Source organism: Temnothorax longispinosus, chromosome 10, assembly GCF_030848805.1.
Source record: "Temnothorax longispinosus isolate EJ_2023e chromosome 10, Tlon_JGU_v1, whole genome shotgun sequence".
In the NCBI taxonomy this organism is placed as follows: Eukaryota; Metazoa; Arthropoda; class Insecta; order Hymenoptera; family Formicidae; genus Temnothorax; species Temnothorax longispinosus.
The window spans coordinates 10,703,146-10,722,741 of NC_092367.1; the positions used below are offsets into that span (position 1 = coordinate 10,703,146).

General features: G+C 39.7%; 1 protein-coding gene across 2 annotated transcripts in view; it reads right to left on the reverse strand.

The window, feature by feature from the left end:
- Window positions 1–7,461: 7,461 nt before the first annotated feature.
- The window catches only part of LOC139821092 (uncharacterized), a 71,082-nt gene continuing 58,947 nt past the window's right edge, over window positions 7,462–19,596 (reverse strand). For both annotated transcript variants that reach the window (XM_071791859.1, XM_071791858.1), the window contains one exon: window positions 7,462–15,467. In XM_071791859.1, the coding sequence (XP_071647960.1) occupies window positions 14,371–15,467 (1,097 nt within the window). In that variant the 3' untranslated portion in view covers window positions 7,462–14,370. The remainder of the gene's footprint in view (window positions 15,468–19,596) is intronic.

Consider the following 19,596-nt stretch of genomic DNA (forward strand, 5'->3'; position numbering starts at 1 on the left):
AAGTACTGAGAGGCATAAACGACTAATATTACGTTTTTCTTTAAAGCAGAGAATACTTTATTTCGCGAGAAAGTCGCTGCTTTACCAAAACATTTAAAGCAGTAAATTGTTGATAAATTGAAGTCTTTTTGTTAAAGCAGAGAATACTTACATGGGTTAGATGAGGCGCTTTAAACAGTTAAATACTTTTAAAGCGCGTCATCTAACCCATGTGGCATCTCGCATATTAACTTTCCACGCATGAAAAGTTCACGCATACACTTTCCACGCGAACCGAGGTTCATCCACACCCCCCTCCTGCTTTCGGGGGAGGTGCAGTAGCCCCGAAATAGTTCACGCATACACTTTTCACGCGAACCGAGGTTCACCCACACCCCCCCCCCTGCTTTCGGGAGAGGTGCGGTAGCCCCGAAATGGTTTACGCATGGGTTAGTTGACACGCTTTAAACAATTAAATACTGTTAAAGCGCGTCATCTAACCTATGTAGATTAGTGACGCGCTTTAAACAGTTAAATACTTGTAAAGCGCGTCATCTAACCTACGTATTTTCCAAACTTTTTTTGTTAATAACTTTTTAACGAATAACGAGCGACGGCTAAAACCTTCTGAAGGTCACTCGGGGTCATGACCTTGACAACATATATCAAGGTCATTGAAATCGGTGAAGTCGCCAAACTTTTTTTGTTAATAACTTTTTAATAAAAAGCGACCCCCGACTAAAACCTTCTGAAGGTCACTCAGAAGGGTGACCTTGACAACATATGTGAAGGTCAAGGCCATCGGAGGTGGGTCCCCTAAACGGGATGTTTACCGCGTGTACGATTCCTGGCGGTATCCTTTCAACCCTTGGGACGACGGCGAGGATCCTCGGGAGAGAATCGACTTACGGTGAGGTTGCCTCGCGTAACATAATCATGTAAAGCCACGACACCGCTCCCCGAGTCGCGCTCTCGCTCGGGATGACTCGCGGTAATTAACGTGTTCGCCGACAAGGCGTACTTAGCGATCGATAACGAAAGCGAGGGGCACCGGAATGGTCTCGTGGCCGTGGGATCGCGACCAAAATCTACGACTCCTGGAGATCGCGGTAAAAGTGCCGATGACGACGTTCGATATCGCGAATACGCCATTTCTCACGCCCTTCGCGTTCACGTCCGCGTGTCTCGTTGTGCGTAGTAATCCACCCGGTCGAATATTAATTGCGGGATGGTATTAATTGCGTCAGACGGTTGTTCGCGCGTAATTACGTCACTCACGATTTGCGTCCGGACACTTAGAGTATCTACGCGGTATCGGTTGTGCCGAGACATTATTCCCGTGATTGCGTCCTGATGTTACCGGCCTTGCCGTATTGTTCGCACCTGAGTCTTGCTTTCGAGCCCTTACGTAGGATGATAACTGCGTGAGAATATCGTCCGCGTCGACAGATTATTTGCGTGAGAATATTGTTTGCGCCGATTGACTCCTGGCGTTGGGACGTTATTCGCGTGATAAGTGACGGTAAAATACGGATCACCCCGACTGATTAGTTACGTCCAGATGTTATTCGCGTTATATTAAGAAGATTATTCGCCTTAGATTAAGAATATTATTCCCACTAGATTAAGATTATTATTCGCGGTAGACTAAGATTATTCCTTGCGTTAGATTAAGATTGTTAGCGACAAAATCTCTGCACGGCCTTAGGCCCTTGCGTTCACGCGCTCCGAGCGGGACGCGCTATCATGTCGTGCCAGCTCACGGAATATTATTTCTCGTTACTCCGATTATGTTTTGCCGATGTCGCCGGCTCTATTAATTTGAAACCTTCGGGAAGTTAGTTTTTTTTTCATATTATTTGTTCGTGAATTTAGTTTCTGTTAGTATTATCCTGCGTAATACCGGCGCCTTCCGCGCGCTTATTAAATCTGCGTAATTTTCCGTGTTTTCCTGGCGTCCGCGTATGCTTTCCGTGTTATTCAAAGATTGACGCCCATGTTATCAACGATCTACTCGCGTTATTAATGGAAGCCAAATTGGCCTTTATTATTTTCTCTAAACCGATTATACAATAAATGTTACTCTTTATTTGTTAGCCGATTGAAGTTATGATTTATGTGTCACCCCGCCGGATATCGCGCAGCCCTTAATTAATCCCGCCCTGCTTTTAGGTCGAGCTAGCAATTCCCTTGTACACCGACTTCGTTCGTTTTGCGTCTCTCTTTTGGTTCTTAGCGATTTCGCGGACGCGAATTCACGCGTCTGGCGCCCAACCTTAAGCTCGTTTCGCGGAGTGTCGGAGGTGCGGGAGAATCACCGGAGAAGCCTATCACCTTTCTCTCCTTTTCCCCTTTTGATCCGGCACACGCCCCGGACCGCTCCGGGAGTGAAAAAGTCGTGACAAGGTATACTAGGCGGGTGATCTGCGAGCGAAATCGATTCCGCGGCGCAGCGGCGGTCTTTTATCACCTCCGAGGCGAAGCTCCCTCCAGGCAGATTACCAATAATTTCGGGAGGGTGATTGGCCATCGGTGGCCTACGTCATCGTGCTGACGTCACCGTTTTCACTTGACGACCCGAAGTGATCGTTACTTGTTTTCGCTCGCTATATTTATAACATGGATCTTTCCTTTGTGTGAGAACGGTTGCTTGACTTTGTTTGTGCGATCGGTCAGCCGTGGCTGTGTTATTGCTAACAATTAGCGAACTTCCTGGAATGTAACAAAAGATCCATGCTATAACGTGACGATGGTTACTCTTTTGAAGCGAAATTATTTAGGCGACTATTTTATTCAAAGCGTGCTTGCGCGGACATGCAACCGAAAGCGGTTTTCGTGATGCGAATTATCACGATCTCAAACAAAGGGCAATTCTCTTTATGAACTCGTTCGTTCAGAGGTCGTAAATCAATGCAAAGTCTTATCGAACCGTCTTTTTTTTTAACAGGAACGATGCGTGCACAATAAGGAGATTCACTTTCTTTAATAATTTTTCTTTCAAGAAGATCATCTATAATTTCGCGAATTTGAATGCGTTCATGTTATGCAAATCGTCTGGGTGAATACGATACGAAATAGATTCATCCTTTTAGTCTAACTTCACCAGAATAATCATCCTCAACGAGAGGGATATGCGCTTTACTAATTTCCTCCATAAGAGATATTAACTGTTTCTTAATGTTATCACCAAAATCTATTTCAATATTGCTGAATTCGGAATCTGGTTTATCCAGAGATTCTTCCGCAACTTCTATGGAAACTATTTCTGAAAAGGAGACGTAACATTTTATCTGCTTTTTGAGACGATGGTTTTATTAAAACTGCGATCTCGTGTTTCTCGAGAAAATTACAACCGATTATCATGTCTACCGACGCTAATTTATCATTTAACACGTGTAACTTAATAGAATTAGAAGTATCTGGTAAGGCTTCCAGTGAAATTGTAGAATTCACAACGCCTTCAATATTAATCGGTTTATCGTTAACCGCTTTATATTCCAAGTTAACCGCATTGGAAATTAAACAATCAGAAAGGAATTTGTTGTACGTTAACTTATTAACGAGAGAAATTAGACTGTCCGTGTCCAAAAGCGCATAAAGTTCGCACGGCAAATTATTAAGCTTGGTTACCTTAATAACGTTACTGTTCGTGACAATTTTCTTATTTTCACCTCGGTCAACAAATGCGATACAATCAGTCGAATTAGGGCTGGTCTCTGCAGGTGCAGATTCTACAACCGATGAAACGGGAGCGGCTGTAACTGGTGGCGAGGTTTTCGGGGATTGCTCCTTCCTCTTAAATTTGTTGCATTCTTTTCTGGTGTGACCTTTGAAACGGCAATAGGAACAGAAGATTTCCTTGGAACTTTCCTTGGTCTTCACGTGAAGATCCTTTTTCTCTGGAGAGTTAGTGTCTTCCGACTTATGTTTTCGCTTTTCAAATTTAGGCTTGAAAGTCGGTGACTTCTTGTGAGTATTACGGCACGTTGTCGTAATGCGATGCATCTGCTCAAGAAAATCGTCGAGCGAATCCGTTCGAATGGCTGCTGCTGTATGTTTAGCGGATGTGTCCATAATACCTGCTATAAGGCAATGAATGACGTTGTCATCAGTTAAGTCCAAACACTGTAGAATAGCTATTTTTTCCATGGCGTATTGTGCACTTGTGCAGTTGGACACCAAAATGCGCTATCTGTGCAGATGGACACGAAGATGCGCGACTTGTGCAGTTGGACACGAAAATGCGCAACTTGTGCAGTTGGACACCGAAATGTGCGACCTGAGCAGTTGGACACCAAAATGCGCAACCTGTGCAGTTGTCGATCATTGGTACATGTGTACTAGGTGGCGCTGCATGGTCGGTGTAAGTGAGCCTAGGAGTGTTGGCAGGGAAGCTTTGCCCCCCCCTCCGCACTCCCCCATACACATCGTGGTGTGGGTTGGGTTGAAGCGTGGGCAGGGGGGCTTTGCCCCCCCATGTTCACGCCTTCGGCGTGTTCGGGTAGAAAATGTACCTCTTTTTAAGCGTGAGCGGGGGGAATACGCCACCCCTGCATCCCCCCATACACATTGTGGTGTAGGTTAGGTTAGGTTGAAGCGTGGGCAAGGGGGGTTCGCCCCCCCGCACTCCCTTCATGGACACGCCTTCGGCGTGCCCGGGTGGGAAATGTACCTCTTTTTAAGCGTGGGCGGGGGGGAGGGTGCGAAGCGTGGGCAAGGGGGGCTGCACCCCCTCCATGCACGCGCATTTCAGTGTCCAACTGCACAAGTCGTGCATTTTCGTGTCCATCTGCACAGGCCACGCATTTTGGTGTCCAACTGCACAAGTCGCGCATTTTCATGTCCATCTGCACAGGTCGCGCATTTTGGTGTTTAACTGCACAGGCCGTATTTTTTACGATGTCCAGATGATCCGTGTTTAAATGCACCGTGTCCAAATGAACGGTGTCCAAATGCACTGTGTCCAAATGAACGGTGTCCAACTGCACCGAGTCCAACTGAACGGTGTCCAAATGCACCGTGTCCAAATGAACGGTGTCCAAATGAACCGTGTCCAAATGAACGGTGTCCAAATGTACCGTGTCCAAGTGCACCTCTCCCTCTTCTATTTGGTAGGTGGCTGATGTCTCTGAACGAGCTCTTCTTTCCGCCATGTCTATGAGCTGATCCATGCACCGATCGTGTTCGTCGAACACACTTTGAACCCCTTGACGGCGTAGCTCTTCTTATGCCGTAATCGTGATGTTAAAATGTTCCCCGCACAGCACTCGGGAACGGCGAGAATTCCGCACAGCGTTAGCAACGGCGAGAATTCCGCACAGCACACGGCAACGGCGGTAGAATGCTCGAACCGATTATGCGTTGTAGCGTAATGTCTGCGGTACCGCGCACGCACGTTAACAAACCGGTAACCGGGTGACGATCGTAGGATAATTCTCACGGATTCAGGAACTAGGAACCCGCTCGTGATCCCACGATAAGGAAACCGAAACGCGAACCTGCGTAGAAAATTCTCGAGACGGGTTCACTTCCACTGTAAAGTAGCCCGTCGCGTACTCGAGACGAATCCGAACCGCATTCGAGTCGTATCCTACTTCTGAGCTGTAAGGTAACGCCCAGTCCGTAGCTCAGGTTATACCGACGGCAGGGACAAGGGTGGCAATTCAGGATGGATATTGAGGGTGAAGAAAGGGTAAAACTCGATGAAACGCGTAACGGATCATTATTCTTAATATACACGCGAAGTACGTCCGCGTGGCTCGGTCGCCAGACAACGACTCTCTCGAGTCCCGGTTTGAACAGGGTGTGTCTACCGCGCGCGCCTCTTACAACCAATCACGGCGCGCTTACTACAGCCAATCATCGCGCGCTATTACAATCAATCACCGTTCGTGGGGTCGCTAGGCGCGAAGTGTATATGCACGAGCGCCTCGGTGGCGTTGCGCATGCACGCATAGGTGAACGCGGGAAATTCAAACACGGCCTATGTCCTTAGTCGACGTTTACAATACAACAGATTGTAAAATAAAATGTAAATACAACTGTATATATTATTCCATCAACAGACTTCAGGAAGTTGCTATAACTAAAATTCTTTTAGTTGAATCTATTTCGCAAACGGTGTCTAATTATCTAAATAATGAGTTCAGTGTACTTATTATCAGTTTAATTTGACCCTCCAAGTAGTAAAATTACTAGAATTCTGGTAGTTTAAAGAACACATTATACATTGTACAAATAACTATTGTGTTCTGTTAACCTTTTACTGTTGACTAGATTTTACAGTACAAATAACTACGTCACATTGTTGAACTAATTCGACTTTTAATCAATTTTACTCGATACCAGTTTGTGCAACTAAATTCTCGCAACCCTAACACTTAATTCTCGTTACTCAATTTTTTTTCAGTGTAGTGAAACTGGGTATCATTTTGCATATATAAACTGCAGTATTTTTGTTTAAGCAAATATTGTTGTCGGGTGACAGCTGTATATGCCCAAATTTTTAATTTTTTTTGCTTTAATTTATTTGAAATCGTGTGTCGGGCACTAAATTTTTGTGCGTATTTTAATTCTGTAAAAGAGTTTTGCAATTCCGTAAAGCCAATTCAAAAATTTCTTCTAATAAAGAAATGTCGGTAATTGCTGCCACTATAGGATCTCCTTAAGAAAAAAAATTTACCTTGAAATCGATGGCACCTCTACCTAGACAAGACATATATCTATAATAATATATCCTCCGCAAAATAGAGTAAGTTCTATTTCGAACATTTTTTCAAACAACAAATAGTTCGGGAGATAATTGTGTAGAAAAATTAAAATAAAACACCCTGAGTTGCGTTTATCATTTATAATCGTCAAGTTATAATAAAAATTACATTTATATATTATTTTCATTACGCTTTTAAATGAATAATGTCATTTTGCGGCACCTTAGCTTACAGTAAATTTGCTCGAATTTATTTATTCATTAAAAACCAAACAACAGTAGTTTTTAAGCTTTGATTCGCGTAGAGTATTAATGTAAATATCATTACAAATGTAATAATACAGTTTTATATCAGAACTGCTCATTTTGACTCGCTTATCGGTAACTTTTCGAATTATGATTTATTGCCCTTAAAAATACGTCTAAGGACATACAAAAGATACTTATTTTTACGAATTATTTTATGAAAACTATTAATGTTATTATTAGTTTTTTAATAAAAATTATTAATGCTATTTCAACAGGGTTTTCACTAGGTTTTTATACATACTTTGGTAAATGTTAGGGGAGAGCGGGGCTAGTTGGTACGCTTTTTTAATGATTTTTTTTACATGTAACTAATAAACGAAATACAAGCTACAAAAGAATTTTTTAACTGAATAGTACAATTAATTTTGTTGCATTAATGAAAACTATAAGGCGACTACATTTGTAACAACTAGCCCCATATATGGGGTAAATTGTTACAGTACTGGATTAAGTTGTAAAAGATCTAGTTTTCAAAGTATAATTTAATAAGTTAAAGTTCAAATTAAATAACAACGTTTAAACAATAGTCTGGTATTACATAGTAGAGCATAATGATTACGACGGTGTTTAATAATTTTGACTAAAACTATAAATAACAGTAATACAAATACAGGGTTTTTTATATTATTCATTATATATTTGAGTGTGTATATATATAAGGTAAACATTAACAAAAGGGAACCCAGCTCCTATAACCCTGACCTTGACATATATTATAGAGGTTAACCTCCTGAGTAACCTTCAGAAGGTTTTAGCTGTCATCGTTTTTTATTAAAAAGTTATTAACAAATATAACTGAAAAATATAACAGTTTATTTCAGTACTAAGGGAAGTAATTTGCTGATATCCCGGGAAAATAGGATTGGATCTGACCATATAAAATTATAACTCGGCACATCAAATTATATCTGGTCTCATATGCTTAGATTTGTGTGTGTGTTAGTCTGCGTAGATCTGGTCATATATGTTCATATATAATCATATATGGGGTGTAATCAGTCTTCGACAGCTCAGATCGGACCAATCTGTGATTGAATTTCATCGAAACAGTCCCTGACTGTCTGTTTAGATATAACCATACTCGAATGCGATCCAAAATACATTATATCTGACCATATTTGTCTAGATATAATTATATATGAATAATATTATTCATATATATATATATATATATATATATATATATATATATATATATATATATATAGAATATATTTATTTCTGCCTTTCGGCTTGAAATGGTTACACATAACATATATCATACATATAGACATTATACATTTTCATTTATATTGTATACATACAAATCAAATCAAACAAACAGAGTAGAATATTATAGCTTTAACAGTTCTCTGTCTCTGTATTTCGTTTTTCTCTTCTCTCCTCCAACTTCACCATCTATCTCTCTCCCTCTCCGTTGCCATTCAAAATTTTTCTTACTCTCTTCTTTATTCCTCCTCCCATGTCATCGCTTCCCTCCCTCGCGCATCTCTCCAGTGTATGTTCCCAAGTTTCTTCCTCTGCTTCGCATACTCTGCAACTTCTTTTCTCCTCTGATTCCCAGTACCTTCCACCACGCATCTCGTTTCCTAGTCTGAATCTTGCTATCCTTGTTACCGATTTTTCTTTTCCTTTTCTTTCCAGATACTCAGGTCTTCCGATTTCTACTATCTCTTTGTACCATCTATTAATATTTTGATTCTCTTATCTTTTCGTCTATCTCCTGTATTTGTATGTCTCTATCTCTACACTCTACCTCTTCTATGCTACTCCACCCTTCTTCTCTTTTCCTTTCTATCTCTTCCGCTGCATATCCTCTACACTCGTAAAACTTTCTACGTTCTATTTCCCATTTTGACTTCTCTTTCCTTACGTCCTTCTTTATTTCCTTCCAGCACGCTCTTGCTATTTCGTTTCCCCCTTCGTTCTCTAATTTCTCTTCGTATCTCATTGCTCTTTTAGCCGCTTTTGTTCTCATCTTAATTCTTTTAGTCTCTTCTCTTATCATATAACCCGGCGTGCACCAGTCTAATGCTAACGTCCATCTTATAAACCTCTCTTGTATCCTCTCTATATTCTTTCTTTCCTTCCATCCCCATACTTCTGCTCCATACATCGCCACACTTGCCACTAGCGAGTCAAAGAGTTTCATTCTTCTTTTCCAGTCTCCTCCAAAAATTCTTTTTCCTATACCCCATACTTGCCTCATTGCAACTGTGGCTTTTCTTACTCTCTTTTTTATGTGTGATTCTTGTCCTCCGTTTCTTTGAAATATGTATCCTAGGTAGCAAAATTCTTTTACCTCTTCTATTTGTTCTCCTTTCCACTTCCATTCAACTTCTTTGGCTCTACCTCCTTGGCTGGCCTCCTCCTTTTCTAAATCTCATGACTTTTGTTTTCCCAACATTCACTGTTAGTTTTCTTTTGTCGAAGTATTTTTCTAACCTCCTTATCATTTGTTTCATTTCCTCTTCTCTCTCTGCAATTGCCACTATGTCATCCGCGTATGCAAGCGTCCATATTTTTGTATCTCCTATAACTACCCCTCCCTCCTGCCCTTTTCTCATTACCTCCTCCAAGTCCGTCAGCAGCAATATAAATAGTAGCGCACTCAGAGGGCATCCCTGCCTTACTCCGTTTACTGTCCAAAAGCACGGTCCTTTTTCTCCATTACATATAATCACGCTTTTTGTTTCTTTATACAGCTCTTTGATTCTAGCTCTCAGTCTTTTGCTTATTCCATTCTTCTCCATTACCTTCCATAATATTTCCCTATCAACTGAGTCAAATGCTGCCTTCAGATCTATAAATGTTGCCACTAACTTCCCTCTTTCTTTGCTAATCGCTCTTCCTATTACATAGTTTAATGTGTATATATTTTCTATCGTTTCTTTTCCTTTCCTGAATCCTATTTGCGTCTCCGGTATTAGCTTCTTCTCTTCTATCTCCTTCTCTAGTCGTTTTGCTAAAATAGCTGCGTATATTTTGTAGCTCGTGTTCATCAGTGTTACACCTCTGTAGTCTCCTGCTTCTTTTCCTTCCCCTTTCTTTACTATGGGTACAATTATTCCTTCATTCCAGTCTTCTATCATTTCCCCTTTTCTCCATGCTATGTCACATATCTTCCATATTGCTTCCTTTAATCTGCTTCCTCCGTTTTTCCATACCTCGTTTGGTATTCCATCCGCTCCTGCTGTTTTTTTATTTTTCATCTCCTTTATTACTTCTTCCACTTCCTCTCTTCTTATTCTTTCCTGATCTTTACAGCTATCTCCTGTTTCTTGATTTTCCTTTGGCGTCTCCTGCTTCGTTCCTACACCTCCTAGTAACTTCTTAAAATGCTCGTTCTATTGTTCCTCGCTTATTTCTTCATTCACTTCCTTTCTATGTTTCCTTTCTCTATTTATGAATCTCCATACCTCTTTTTCATTTTTTGCGTTCCTTGCTTCTTTTATAATTCGTTCTTTTTCCTTCTCTTTTTTTTCTTTTATCATTTCCCTGTATTCTTTTCTCTTCTTTATATATTCTGCTTTTTTTTCTTCCCCTTTTTTCCACTTTCTTAGCCTCTCTTTTGCTTCTCTTCTTAGTTCCGCACACTGTCCGTCCCACCATTTATTCTTTCTCTTCGCTTTATTGTCTATTCTAATTTCTTTCCAGCTTACCGCCCGCGTTACTGCATTTTTTATTTCTTCCATAAGCTCCTCCGGGTTCACTCTATCTATGGTTTTTTCTTCGATCTTCTCTCTATATCTTTCTACGGCTTCTTTAGACCAGTTTATTACTTTTTTAACTTTCTTCTCCTCCCTTTTTCTTTCTTCTATTTTCTCCGCTATTTCTAGTACTACATATTGGTGGTCCGATTCTATCTGCTCTCCAATTCTTACCTCTTCTGTTCTTTCCCATAGCTCCTGATTTCCTATTATATAGTCTATTACTGTCTCTCCTCTCCCTCCGGTAAAGGTGAACTCTCCTTCTTTATCTCCCTTAGTTCCGTTTAGTATTCCTAGTCCTTCTTCTTCCAGAAATTCTATCAGCTTTTTTTCTTCTGCGTTTATTTCTTTGTCTTTTGATTTTCTTTCTTCTCCAAAGATGTCCATAATTCCTCCTTTTTCCCCTGTTCTTGCATTAAAGTCGCCTCCTATTATTATTCGCTCTCCTATGCCTCCTTCGTTCGTATATTCTTTTATTACTCTTATTTTTTTGTCAATGTCATTATTTACGTATACACTAATAATCTTCCATTCTCCCTCTTTTGTTCTTACAATTCTTTCCACTACTCCTTCCTCTTCTCTCTCTATTCTTCCTTCTACTTCAAGCCCTTTTCTTAATCCGGTAATTATCCCTCCTCTTGCTCTTCCTCTTTTCTTTTTTCTTGTCGCTGGCTGGCATTTCCATACATATCTCTCTGGCATTATTTTTTTTACTTTGCTCCACTCTTTTTCTTCCACCCATGTTTCTAGAAGTGTTATTATGTCCCACTCTTCCACTACCTTCCAAAACCCTTCATTTTTCCCTTTTAGTCCCGCTATGTTCCAGAAGCCTACTGTCATTCCCCTTTGCCCTTCTGCTATCCGCTTCTTCTTTCCTTTCGTTCTTCTCCTCTTTCCTCCTCTTCTCCTTCGTACAGTCTCTTTCTCATTTTCTCATTTTCTTCCAGTCTCCATTCCTTCTTGTTCTCTTCGAAATCTTCTTCCATCTTCCAGTTTTTCTTCGCTTTCATTCCATTTCTTTTCGTGGCCGTCTATCCATATTTTTTGGTATCCTAATGTTGCTCTTTTCCCTTTCTCCCTCTCCTCCTTCACTATACTCCATAATTGTCCTTGAATTTTTCTCTCCGTTACTGTCATGTCATTATCTATGTATATCTTTTTCTCTATCCCCATCTTCTTTCTGTTTATCATTACCTCTCTCTTGTCCTCCCACCTATTCATCCTTACTAGTGTCATTTTGTTCTCTCGTCTGCCGATTATTTGTACCTCGTCTACTTCTACCTCTTTTTTGGTGATTTCATTTAGCAACTTTCCAATCTTCTCTCTTCTCTTGCCTCCGTCTTCTATTTCCGCTCCTTTTATTATTATATTATTTCTTCTTTTTTTCCTTTCTTCTACTTCGTTTTTTCTTTCTATTTCCTTCATTTTCTTTAACAGCTCATTGTATTCCCTCTCTCCCTCTCTCCTTTTCTCCGCCTCCTCCATTCTCTCCTCCAGCTGTTTTACTCTTTTCTATACCAGTTTTCAGCTTTTCCCATATCATTTCGCTTTTTCTGTATTCTTCTCTCAGGTCTTGTATCTCTTTCATCAGTTCCTCCTTATCTTTCTTTCTTTCTTTCTCTTGATCCTCCAATTTTGTCAGTATTTCCTTCAGCATTTTTCCTGTCTCCATGCTTTCCTTTTCCTCTTCCTCTTTTTTTACTTTGTTTGGTGGTGATCTGCTTACTCTTCTCTCCTTATCAAACTTGTATATAATTTCTTTCTCGGCCTTTTTTATTTCTTCACTCTCCTGCTCTCTTCTCCTTTTCTTTATGTTGTCTGCAATCGACCCTTGGCTTCCTGCTCTGTTTCTTGTTTCTGACAGTTCTGCTGTCCTCGCATATCTATTCTCTGTGTTCTTACCTCCTTTTAACGTTTCTTTATTTTCTTTCTGGTACATTTTCTCACTATTTTTGCTCCCTTTTCTCTCCTCCTTCTTCTCCTCTATCCGCTCCTTTTCCTGCCTTTCGGTGCTCCCCGTCTTCTTGCTTATTTCCTATGTGCGAGAGGCGCGAAGACTTGGGACCGTGCAAGCATGCAAATCCGTGATCGTGATCACGAGCCACGAACGTGCACGCGTAATCGGGAGTTTGATACACGAAAGCTACTTAAAGCTTATAACGTGGAACATCACCTACTGAACAGATCTACTGAAAATTCTATACGTTAAAGTGATGCGATGTTCAGTCGTGTCCCTAAACACCCGATTTTTATTTCCTATGTCACTTCTGCATTCTACGGGCCTCTCCTAACCTCCAAATTGTCGCCGCAACAGGTATTCGAAAATCTTCCTCCTGCTTCCTCTGCTCTGCTTGCCTTCTTTTCTCTCTGCTCTATTGCACTTTGCGCATGCAACTGTCTGAAAACAAAGTCGCCCTAAGGCGATATCACGGCAGAATATTTCTAATGAAATTATGCAAATGACATGCGTGCTTCTCCTTATACTTACTCGGTCGGTAACCTATATATATATATATATATATATATATATCTATTTTTATAAAAATTCTATAAAATTATATATATATATATATATAATTTTATAGAATTTTACATCCCTTCATGATTTTTAAATATATCTGAGCAGATCTGGATCTACATTCGGTAAATAATTATATATCGGCAGATCAAATTATATTTGGTCAAATCTAGTTATATCTATTCAGATCTGGCCCGACAGAAACAATTTGCAAATCTAGTCAGATCTGATAAACCATATCCATGTATGATCTAATACCATATATGATCATATCTTGGTAGATCTAATTCTTTTTTCCCGGGATGTGTGTATAAACAATACACATATAGGCGGGGAAGAGGCTTTGCCCCTCCCCCTGCAACAGAGATAGGTAGGGGTGGATCTCGGTTTGCATGGAAAGTTGAAAACCCGAACCGTACAATAGATCTCGTTTCGCCCTGTAAGCCAGGGATGGGGTGACCTCAATTCGACTGGACGATTCTTTGGACAGCATTGTACGATTCGGGTTTTCAACTTTCCATATGAACTGAAGTCCACCCTTTCCACCCCTGCTATAGGGGAAGGTGCAAAGCAAGCCCCTCCTCCGCCTATATATTTACTGTTTATATACATATATCACCAAATTACTTCTCTTAGCACTGACACAAACTAACCTATACTGCAAAATCATGCAGACACTGAAACCATGCACGCGTGTCACTGGTGCGCGCAACTTACTATAAGTTAAAATTTTTTATAAAACTTAATTATAATTAAGTTTTATGAGATAATTATTTTTTATGTACATACACTTAAATATATAACGAATAAAATAAAAAACTCTGCATTAATTACTATGTAATTTACTGAGAAAAAAATTCCTGAAAACAGGCCATTTTTGCGTGCAACAAAAGTATGTAATACCTTAAAATAATTTATAAAGTAATACAGGGCTCTTCATTCATAAGCTCATTTTTACTATCTGTCTTCATCAGTCTTATTCTCATTATTATATCAATGCCATTTGACGTTATTTAGAAATCACTCATTGCAAGGTATATGATAGAATTTTGTTCCCTCAATTTTAAATAAACTTGAGATTACGGCAAAAAAACACTAAGCAGTTCGATTATTATATGCATATCTCGTAATACAGAATAAAAGCCTTATACTTGAACGTATTGCTCATCATCGGTATCCCCTCCGTTGTTAATTCGTTCCAAGGAATTATGTAGTTTTATTTTTTCGTAATCAATATTCGTTTTCTTCTTACTCTTTACCTTCTCGTAACCATCTGCATTTGCATCTAACAAGAAATTATTCACTTGCTCATATGGCGGTTCCTCATTCTGCGCGACACTCATGTATTTTACACTTTCATAATTTGGATCGGTGTGATTCACAGATTCGTAATTTGGGTCCGTATCACTGTCACCAGAACGACAAACGGATGCATAATTCGGCTCGATCGTATCATGCGGCATGCTTTCATAATTTGGCTCCGAATCCGTGTCCTGATCCAATTCAACTTGCTGTCGCAATCGCACCTTCTCATAACCGGGATCGTCGTTGTTAGCGTTACTCACTTGTCTATGCTTAAATAGTGTTGAATATACGTCCGTGTTATTTTTCACAGGTATCGAATTAGGTTGATAGTCATTCTCCCGCGAACACTGCGGACGTAACATCTCATAGTTCGGATTGGATAAATTTGCGATTACTCTCGCAAAAGAGTTTCTTTGATTATTGTTAACGGCTTCGTATTCGTGATCAAATTCTAAATGCGACGGAACAATCGCATCAACTTTTGGCAATCTTAAAGAAGTGCGACTGTTACCTTCTGCATGAAAGTTGCTTGCAACAGAATTGATAGTGGTAGAATAATGTACGAGATCGGGTTCCTTCTTCTGTATTTCCACAGATTCGTGGCTGCACCATGACGCTCGGCTGATTTCTATAAGACTAAGTTTTCTATAAGTATTTGTTTCGGAATGTAGAGTGTTGTTAGAGCTTAGATGAGCATCGTTCTGCTGATCCTCTATTTCCCTTTTCTTCTTCATCACCTTCGCGTACATATCCTCAAGCGATTTACCCGCCGACAGTGAAGATCTCGATCTATCATCACTTTTATTTTTTTTATCAATAGATGCATATCCCTCTGCAGTTGTTTCAGGCGGCGGTGGTAAAGGAGAATTTGCTTGACGTTTTTCAGGTTTAGGAGATCCGAGATTGATAATGGAGCTATTGGCACTTGACGATGATGCTAAAAATAAGAAAAACAGTTGTATTATAAATATATTCTAAAATCAACACATTTATTTGGAGAACTAATAATATAACAAAATAATAAAAATAAATAGCAAAATCTAAAAAAAAATCATAATTTTGCTTCTTCATAGAGGAAGCTTTGTTTTCATAAACCTCGCGTATGGACCTTTGATTGCGCATAAAGCTAGTTCTAATCAACCAAATCTTAGAAAGAATTATATATGAAATAGGGGTAGAAAAGATCGAAGAAAAAAAATGTTTTTTAGTTTTCTTTGCTAATGTGTTCAGAATGTTCTGAACGCCGACAAATCACATTTTTACAAAATGTCCGCGCGCGCGCGCGTGTGTGTGCGTTAGCGTGTGTGTGCGCGTGTTTATATGTGTATTTGTAAAGACATGAATACTATTAGCAGAGAGAAACCTGAGAGCGGCCACCGGGATCATTCCGTTCCAGCGGACGTATACTGACGCGCCGCCTGAGACCCATTAATAGCTAATATAAATTTAATAAGAGTAAAAAGAACATTATGAACTACTTTTTTTCTCGATATAGTTAATATGTAATTATTGTTATGCATTTAAATATTAAATTTAAATACTATTATGCTAAAGTAAAGGTTTTTAATGTAAGACTTTTTTTTATATAAAAGCAAATTTGCCAAAACGGGGGTTTCTATACATTACATTTACGAATTTTAGTTTTTATGTTTATAAATATCTTTTTAATTAATTATAATTGCAATCTTTATATTTATAAATTTCAAATATATATATATATATATTTATTTATTTATTTATTTATAAATATAAAAATTAAAATTTGTAAATATAAACGTAAATGTAACGTATAGCGCATCGTCGATTTGCCAACGATACCCGAAATGCGTGGTATCGTGGCATATCCGGCGCGTGCTAAGCAGCTACGTCACAGCTCAAGCGAGAAGGAGACAGCAGATCGTATGTCTGCCCTTCTCTCCCCGCTCGAAGCTTGCCGAGTGCCGAGTCAGCCGACTGGCATATCCCCTCCATCTGAGTAGTTCGGACACGAACCATAGCACGGACACGAACCATGTGTGTACCGTTACCGAGCGTAACGACGTAGTTGACGTCCACTTTCTCAGAGGGCAGATTAGGACAGACGTCCCCCGAAGCCGGATGGCCGCTCTCAGGTTTCTCTCTGCTATTAGTAAGATATTTAACTTATTGGAAGGCAACAACAGCTCAGATGGCGCAGTTAAAGTATGCGCGAGTGGCTAGTGTCTCAGGATCCGCTCTCTCTTAATTGTAACATGCATTATGGTCATTGTACGATTATATTATACGTATCTCACGCTCACTTTGTAAGACAAAAAGTAAAGATTATAATTGACTGGCATAAGTCAAATTTTCTTGTCATCTAGGTTAAGGTATTTAATAATACTGCACTATTACATCTATTATTGTGTCTACCATCATATATTCCTCGGACATTTCTAATAACTAATTATTTTTTTATTTTTTTTTTGTTTAAGTTCTTACATGCCTCAAAGATGAGTAATCAAGGTATGCGAATAAAAAACTTGGAAAAGTAGTAGAGCTTAATATTATGTTTAACATATTCCTTGCTTATATTTTAAGTATTTTCTGTTCTACATTATTGTATGAAAATTGTTTGTTACATTTTCATTGCCTTTTTTTTTATTTGGATCAAGTAGCTGAGATACAGGTCAATGAAAGAATTATACAATAAAGTGTATGTAATGTATTTTTTGTTCTCTTTTTCTGACGGTCTCTGTATTAAGACGGACCAAGTAGCTGAAGCAGCGAAGGAATTAAAAGAAAAGAATACTACAATTTAGTAATATATAATATATGTAATTTCTTATGTGCTGTAATTCGTCATGGGTAACGACTGTTGCGCGTCCCTAGCGGCCCCAAACAGAACCTTCCAAGTCGTGTATCGATGCGATTCAAAGATCGGGTGCGAGTTGTAAAATGAATTTTTTAATAAACATTAGTAACTTAATTGATTATGTTGGAGGTAGTTTGAGAGCGTATGTTGAAGGGGAGAATGTACTGAAGGCCATCTTATGTATGTTGGAATAATTTCCAAAAAAATAGAGGAAATAAAAATAATGTCTTTGTGCTTAAAAAACTCGGATTTGTTTGGTTCATCACACAAAATTAATTTAGTTATTAATATAGCTAATAGAATAAATATATCTTGCATATGTTCCTGCAAAGCAGGCCAGTCTGGTAAATGTAAACATAATGTTACCATATCTTGTACTTGCATTACCTTCAAATTTATTGTCCAAATGTTTTTTTTATTTTAGTATCCCAATCTGGATTTTTATTGTTTATATAAGTTAAGAAAGAATATGCAGTACTGGCAGTGATCCTTTTCTTTCTTTCGTGGAACCACTTACAGCTTTTTTGGGTTTGAGTATTACTGCATAATAAAACTGTATCTTCTACTGTAATACACACTTTTTGTTCGTAGAACTCTTTTTTTGAGGAAGCATATTTTTCAAAGTAATATTACAAATACTATCATTTATCTGGGTAACATATAAAATCGTATCTTCCTTGATAGAAAAATATATTTGTGCACTAAGTAAAACTCTACAATCTTCATTTTTTATAACATTAATGCATGCTACAACCTTATTATTAACAGAACTTCTGTACCCTTTAATTGTTTTACTTAATTCACTTTCTAAAGCGTCTAAAAAATGTTGTACATATTTTTTACGTATGAATATACATATATATTTATATGTATGAATAATTCTCAGAAAGGGAACGGGCGAGGCGGAAAATTTAGCGCCAATCGCGGGGAGTGCTGGACGTGCGGGAAGACCGGACATTTCCGGTCCGAGTGTCCTGACCAGGGGGGTAACGCGACTTAGTCAAACTCTGCGGGGTGAGTTTCGCGAGGATTATCGATATATAATTTTATTTTATCATTTAAATGTTCTTTTGTTTCTGTGCGTTCTATTTGGTTTTTGCAGAGAAAGGGAAGCCGGTGAGGTCGACGGTTCTTGTTGAGACAATGGCCGAAGACTTCTTCGGAGGGGTTTTCCATTGACAGAAGACTGCCTTGCTCACGGTTTTTTGAGTCGTGGTTTTTCCCGTGAGACTTTGAGCAAATGCTAAGGCAGGGACTCGGGGAGCCTGAAAAGGCGTAGGGTCCACACAAGTTCCCCCCTTGACTGTAGATATAAAAGAACGGCGACATGAAGAGGCGGCGAGGGAGTTACGGGAGTTATTTGTACGGGAGTTCGGGAAAAAGCGGAGCTTCTTGAGGTCATCTCGAACCTACGGAGGGGATGAGCCTGGCCAGCTCTCTCCGGAAGAGGAACGGTCGAGGACCGGAGGTGAAACCACCAGGGACCAAGAGGGACGGGGTCCAGTAACCCAGGGCAGCAGCCCGGGGAGGACAAGTTAACCGTCCGGTGCTCTGGGGTTCGCAGTGAAGAGAAGCTGGGACCGTGGAAAGCTACTCTCCCGGATTGTCGGAGCGACAATCTTAAAAGAGGGGGGGTAGTGTTACGCCCGTGAAGTACGCCCGTGCCGCGCGACATGAGAATCGCTCGCTACGTTGTCTTTCGTCCTTAGCGACGGCTGTCTTGTTGATAATTATGACGTTCAGATTTCGCTCTGGTTTCCGTCACGTTCGGACGTGTTTACCTGAGCTCCTTGTACAAACGAGTCATTGATAAAGATTCCTTTTCTTTAACGAGCTTGATTTCCTCGTGTGAGTGTCGGAGTACGCGTCGCGCGCGAGTGCGAGTGTGAAAATGAGGCGGACATTCGTCGAGCGTAACAATATTAATAATAAAGTAATAGGCTCACTTGAATAAGTCAATGATAAATGTGAGAGGCATGGGAGCCAAGCGCGGTACTTAATGCGCAATAAATTTAACAAGTATAAGAATACGTATATGAAAAGTATATTATGTCATTAAATACAAATAACCGGACGTTTCGACCCTTTTTTTGGTCATCCTCAGCGTAAAACAATAATATTGGATTCGGCGCAACGCATTTCCTAAATCCTACCTCAATTACAATATTTAGCGCAGTCAAGACGGACGACAAACCATTCCGCGCGGTCACAATGGTCAACAACGGTCCATCTT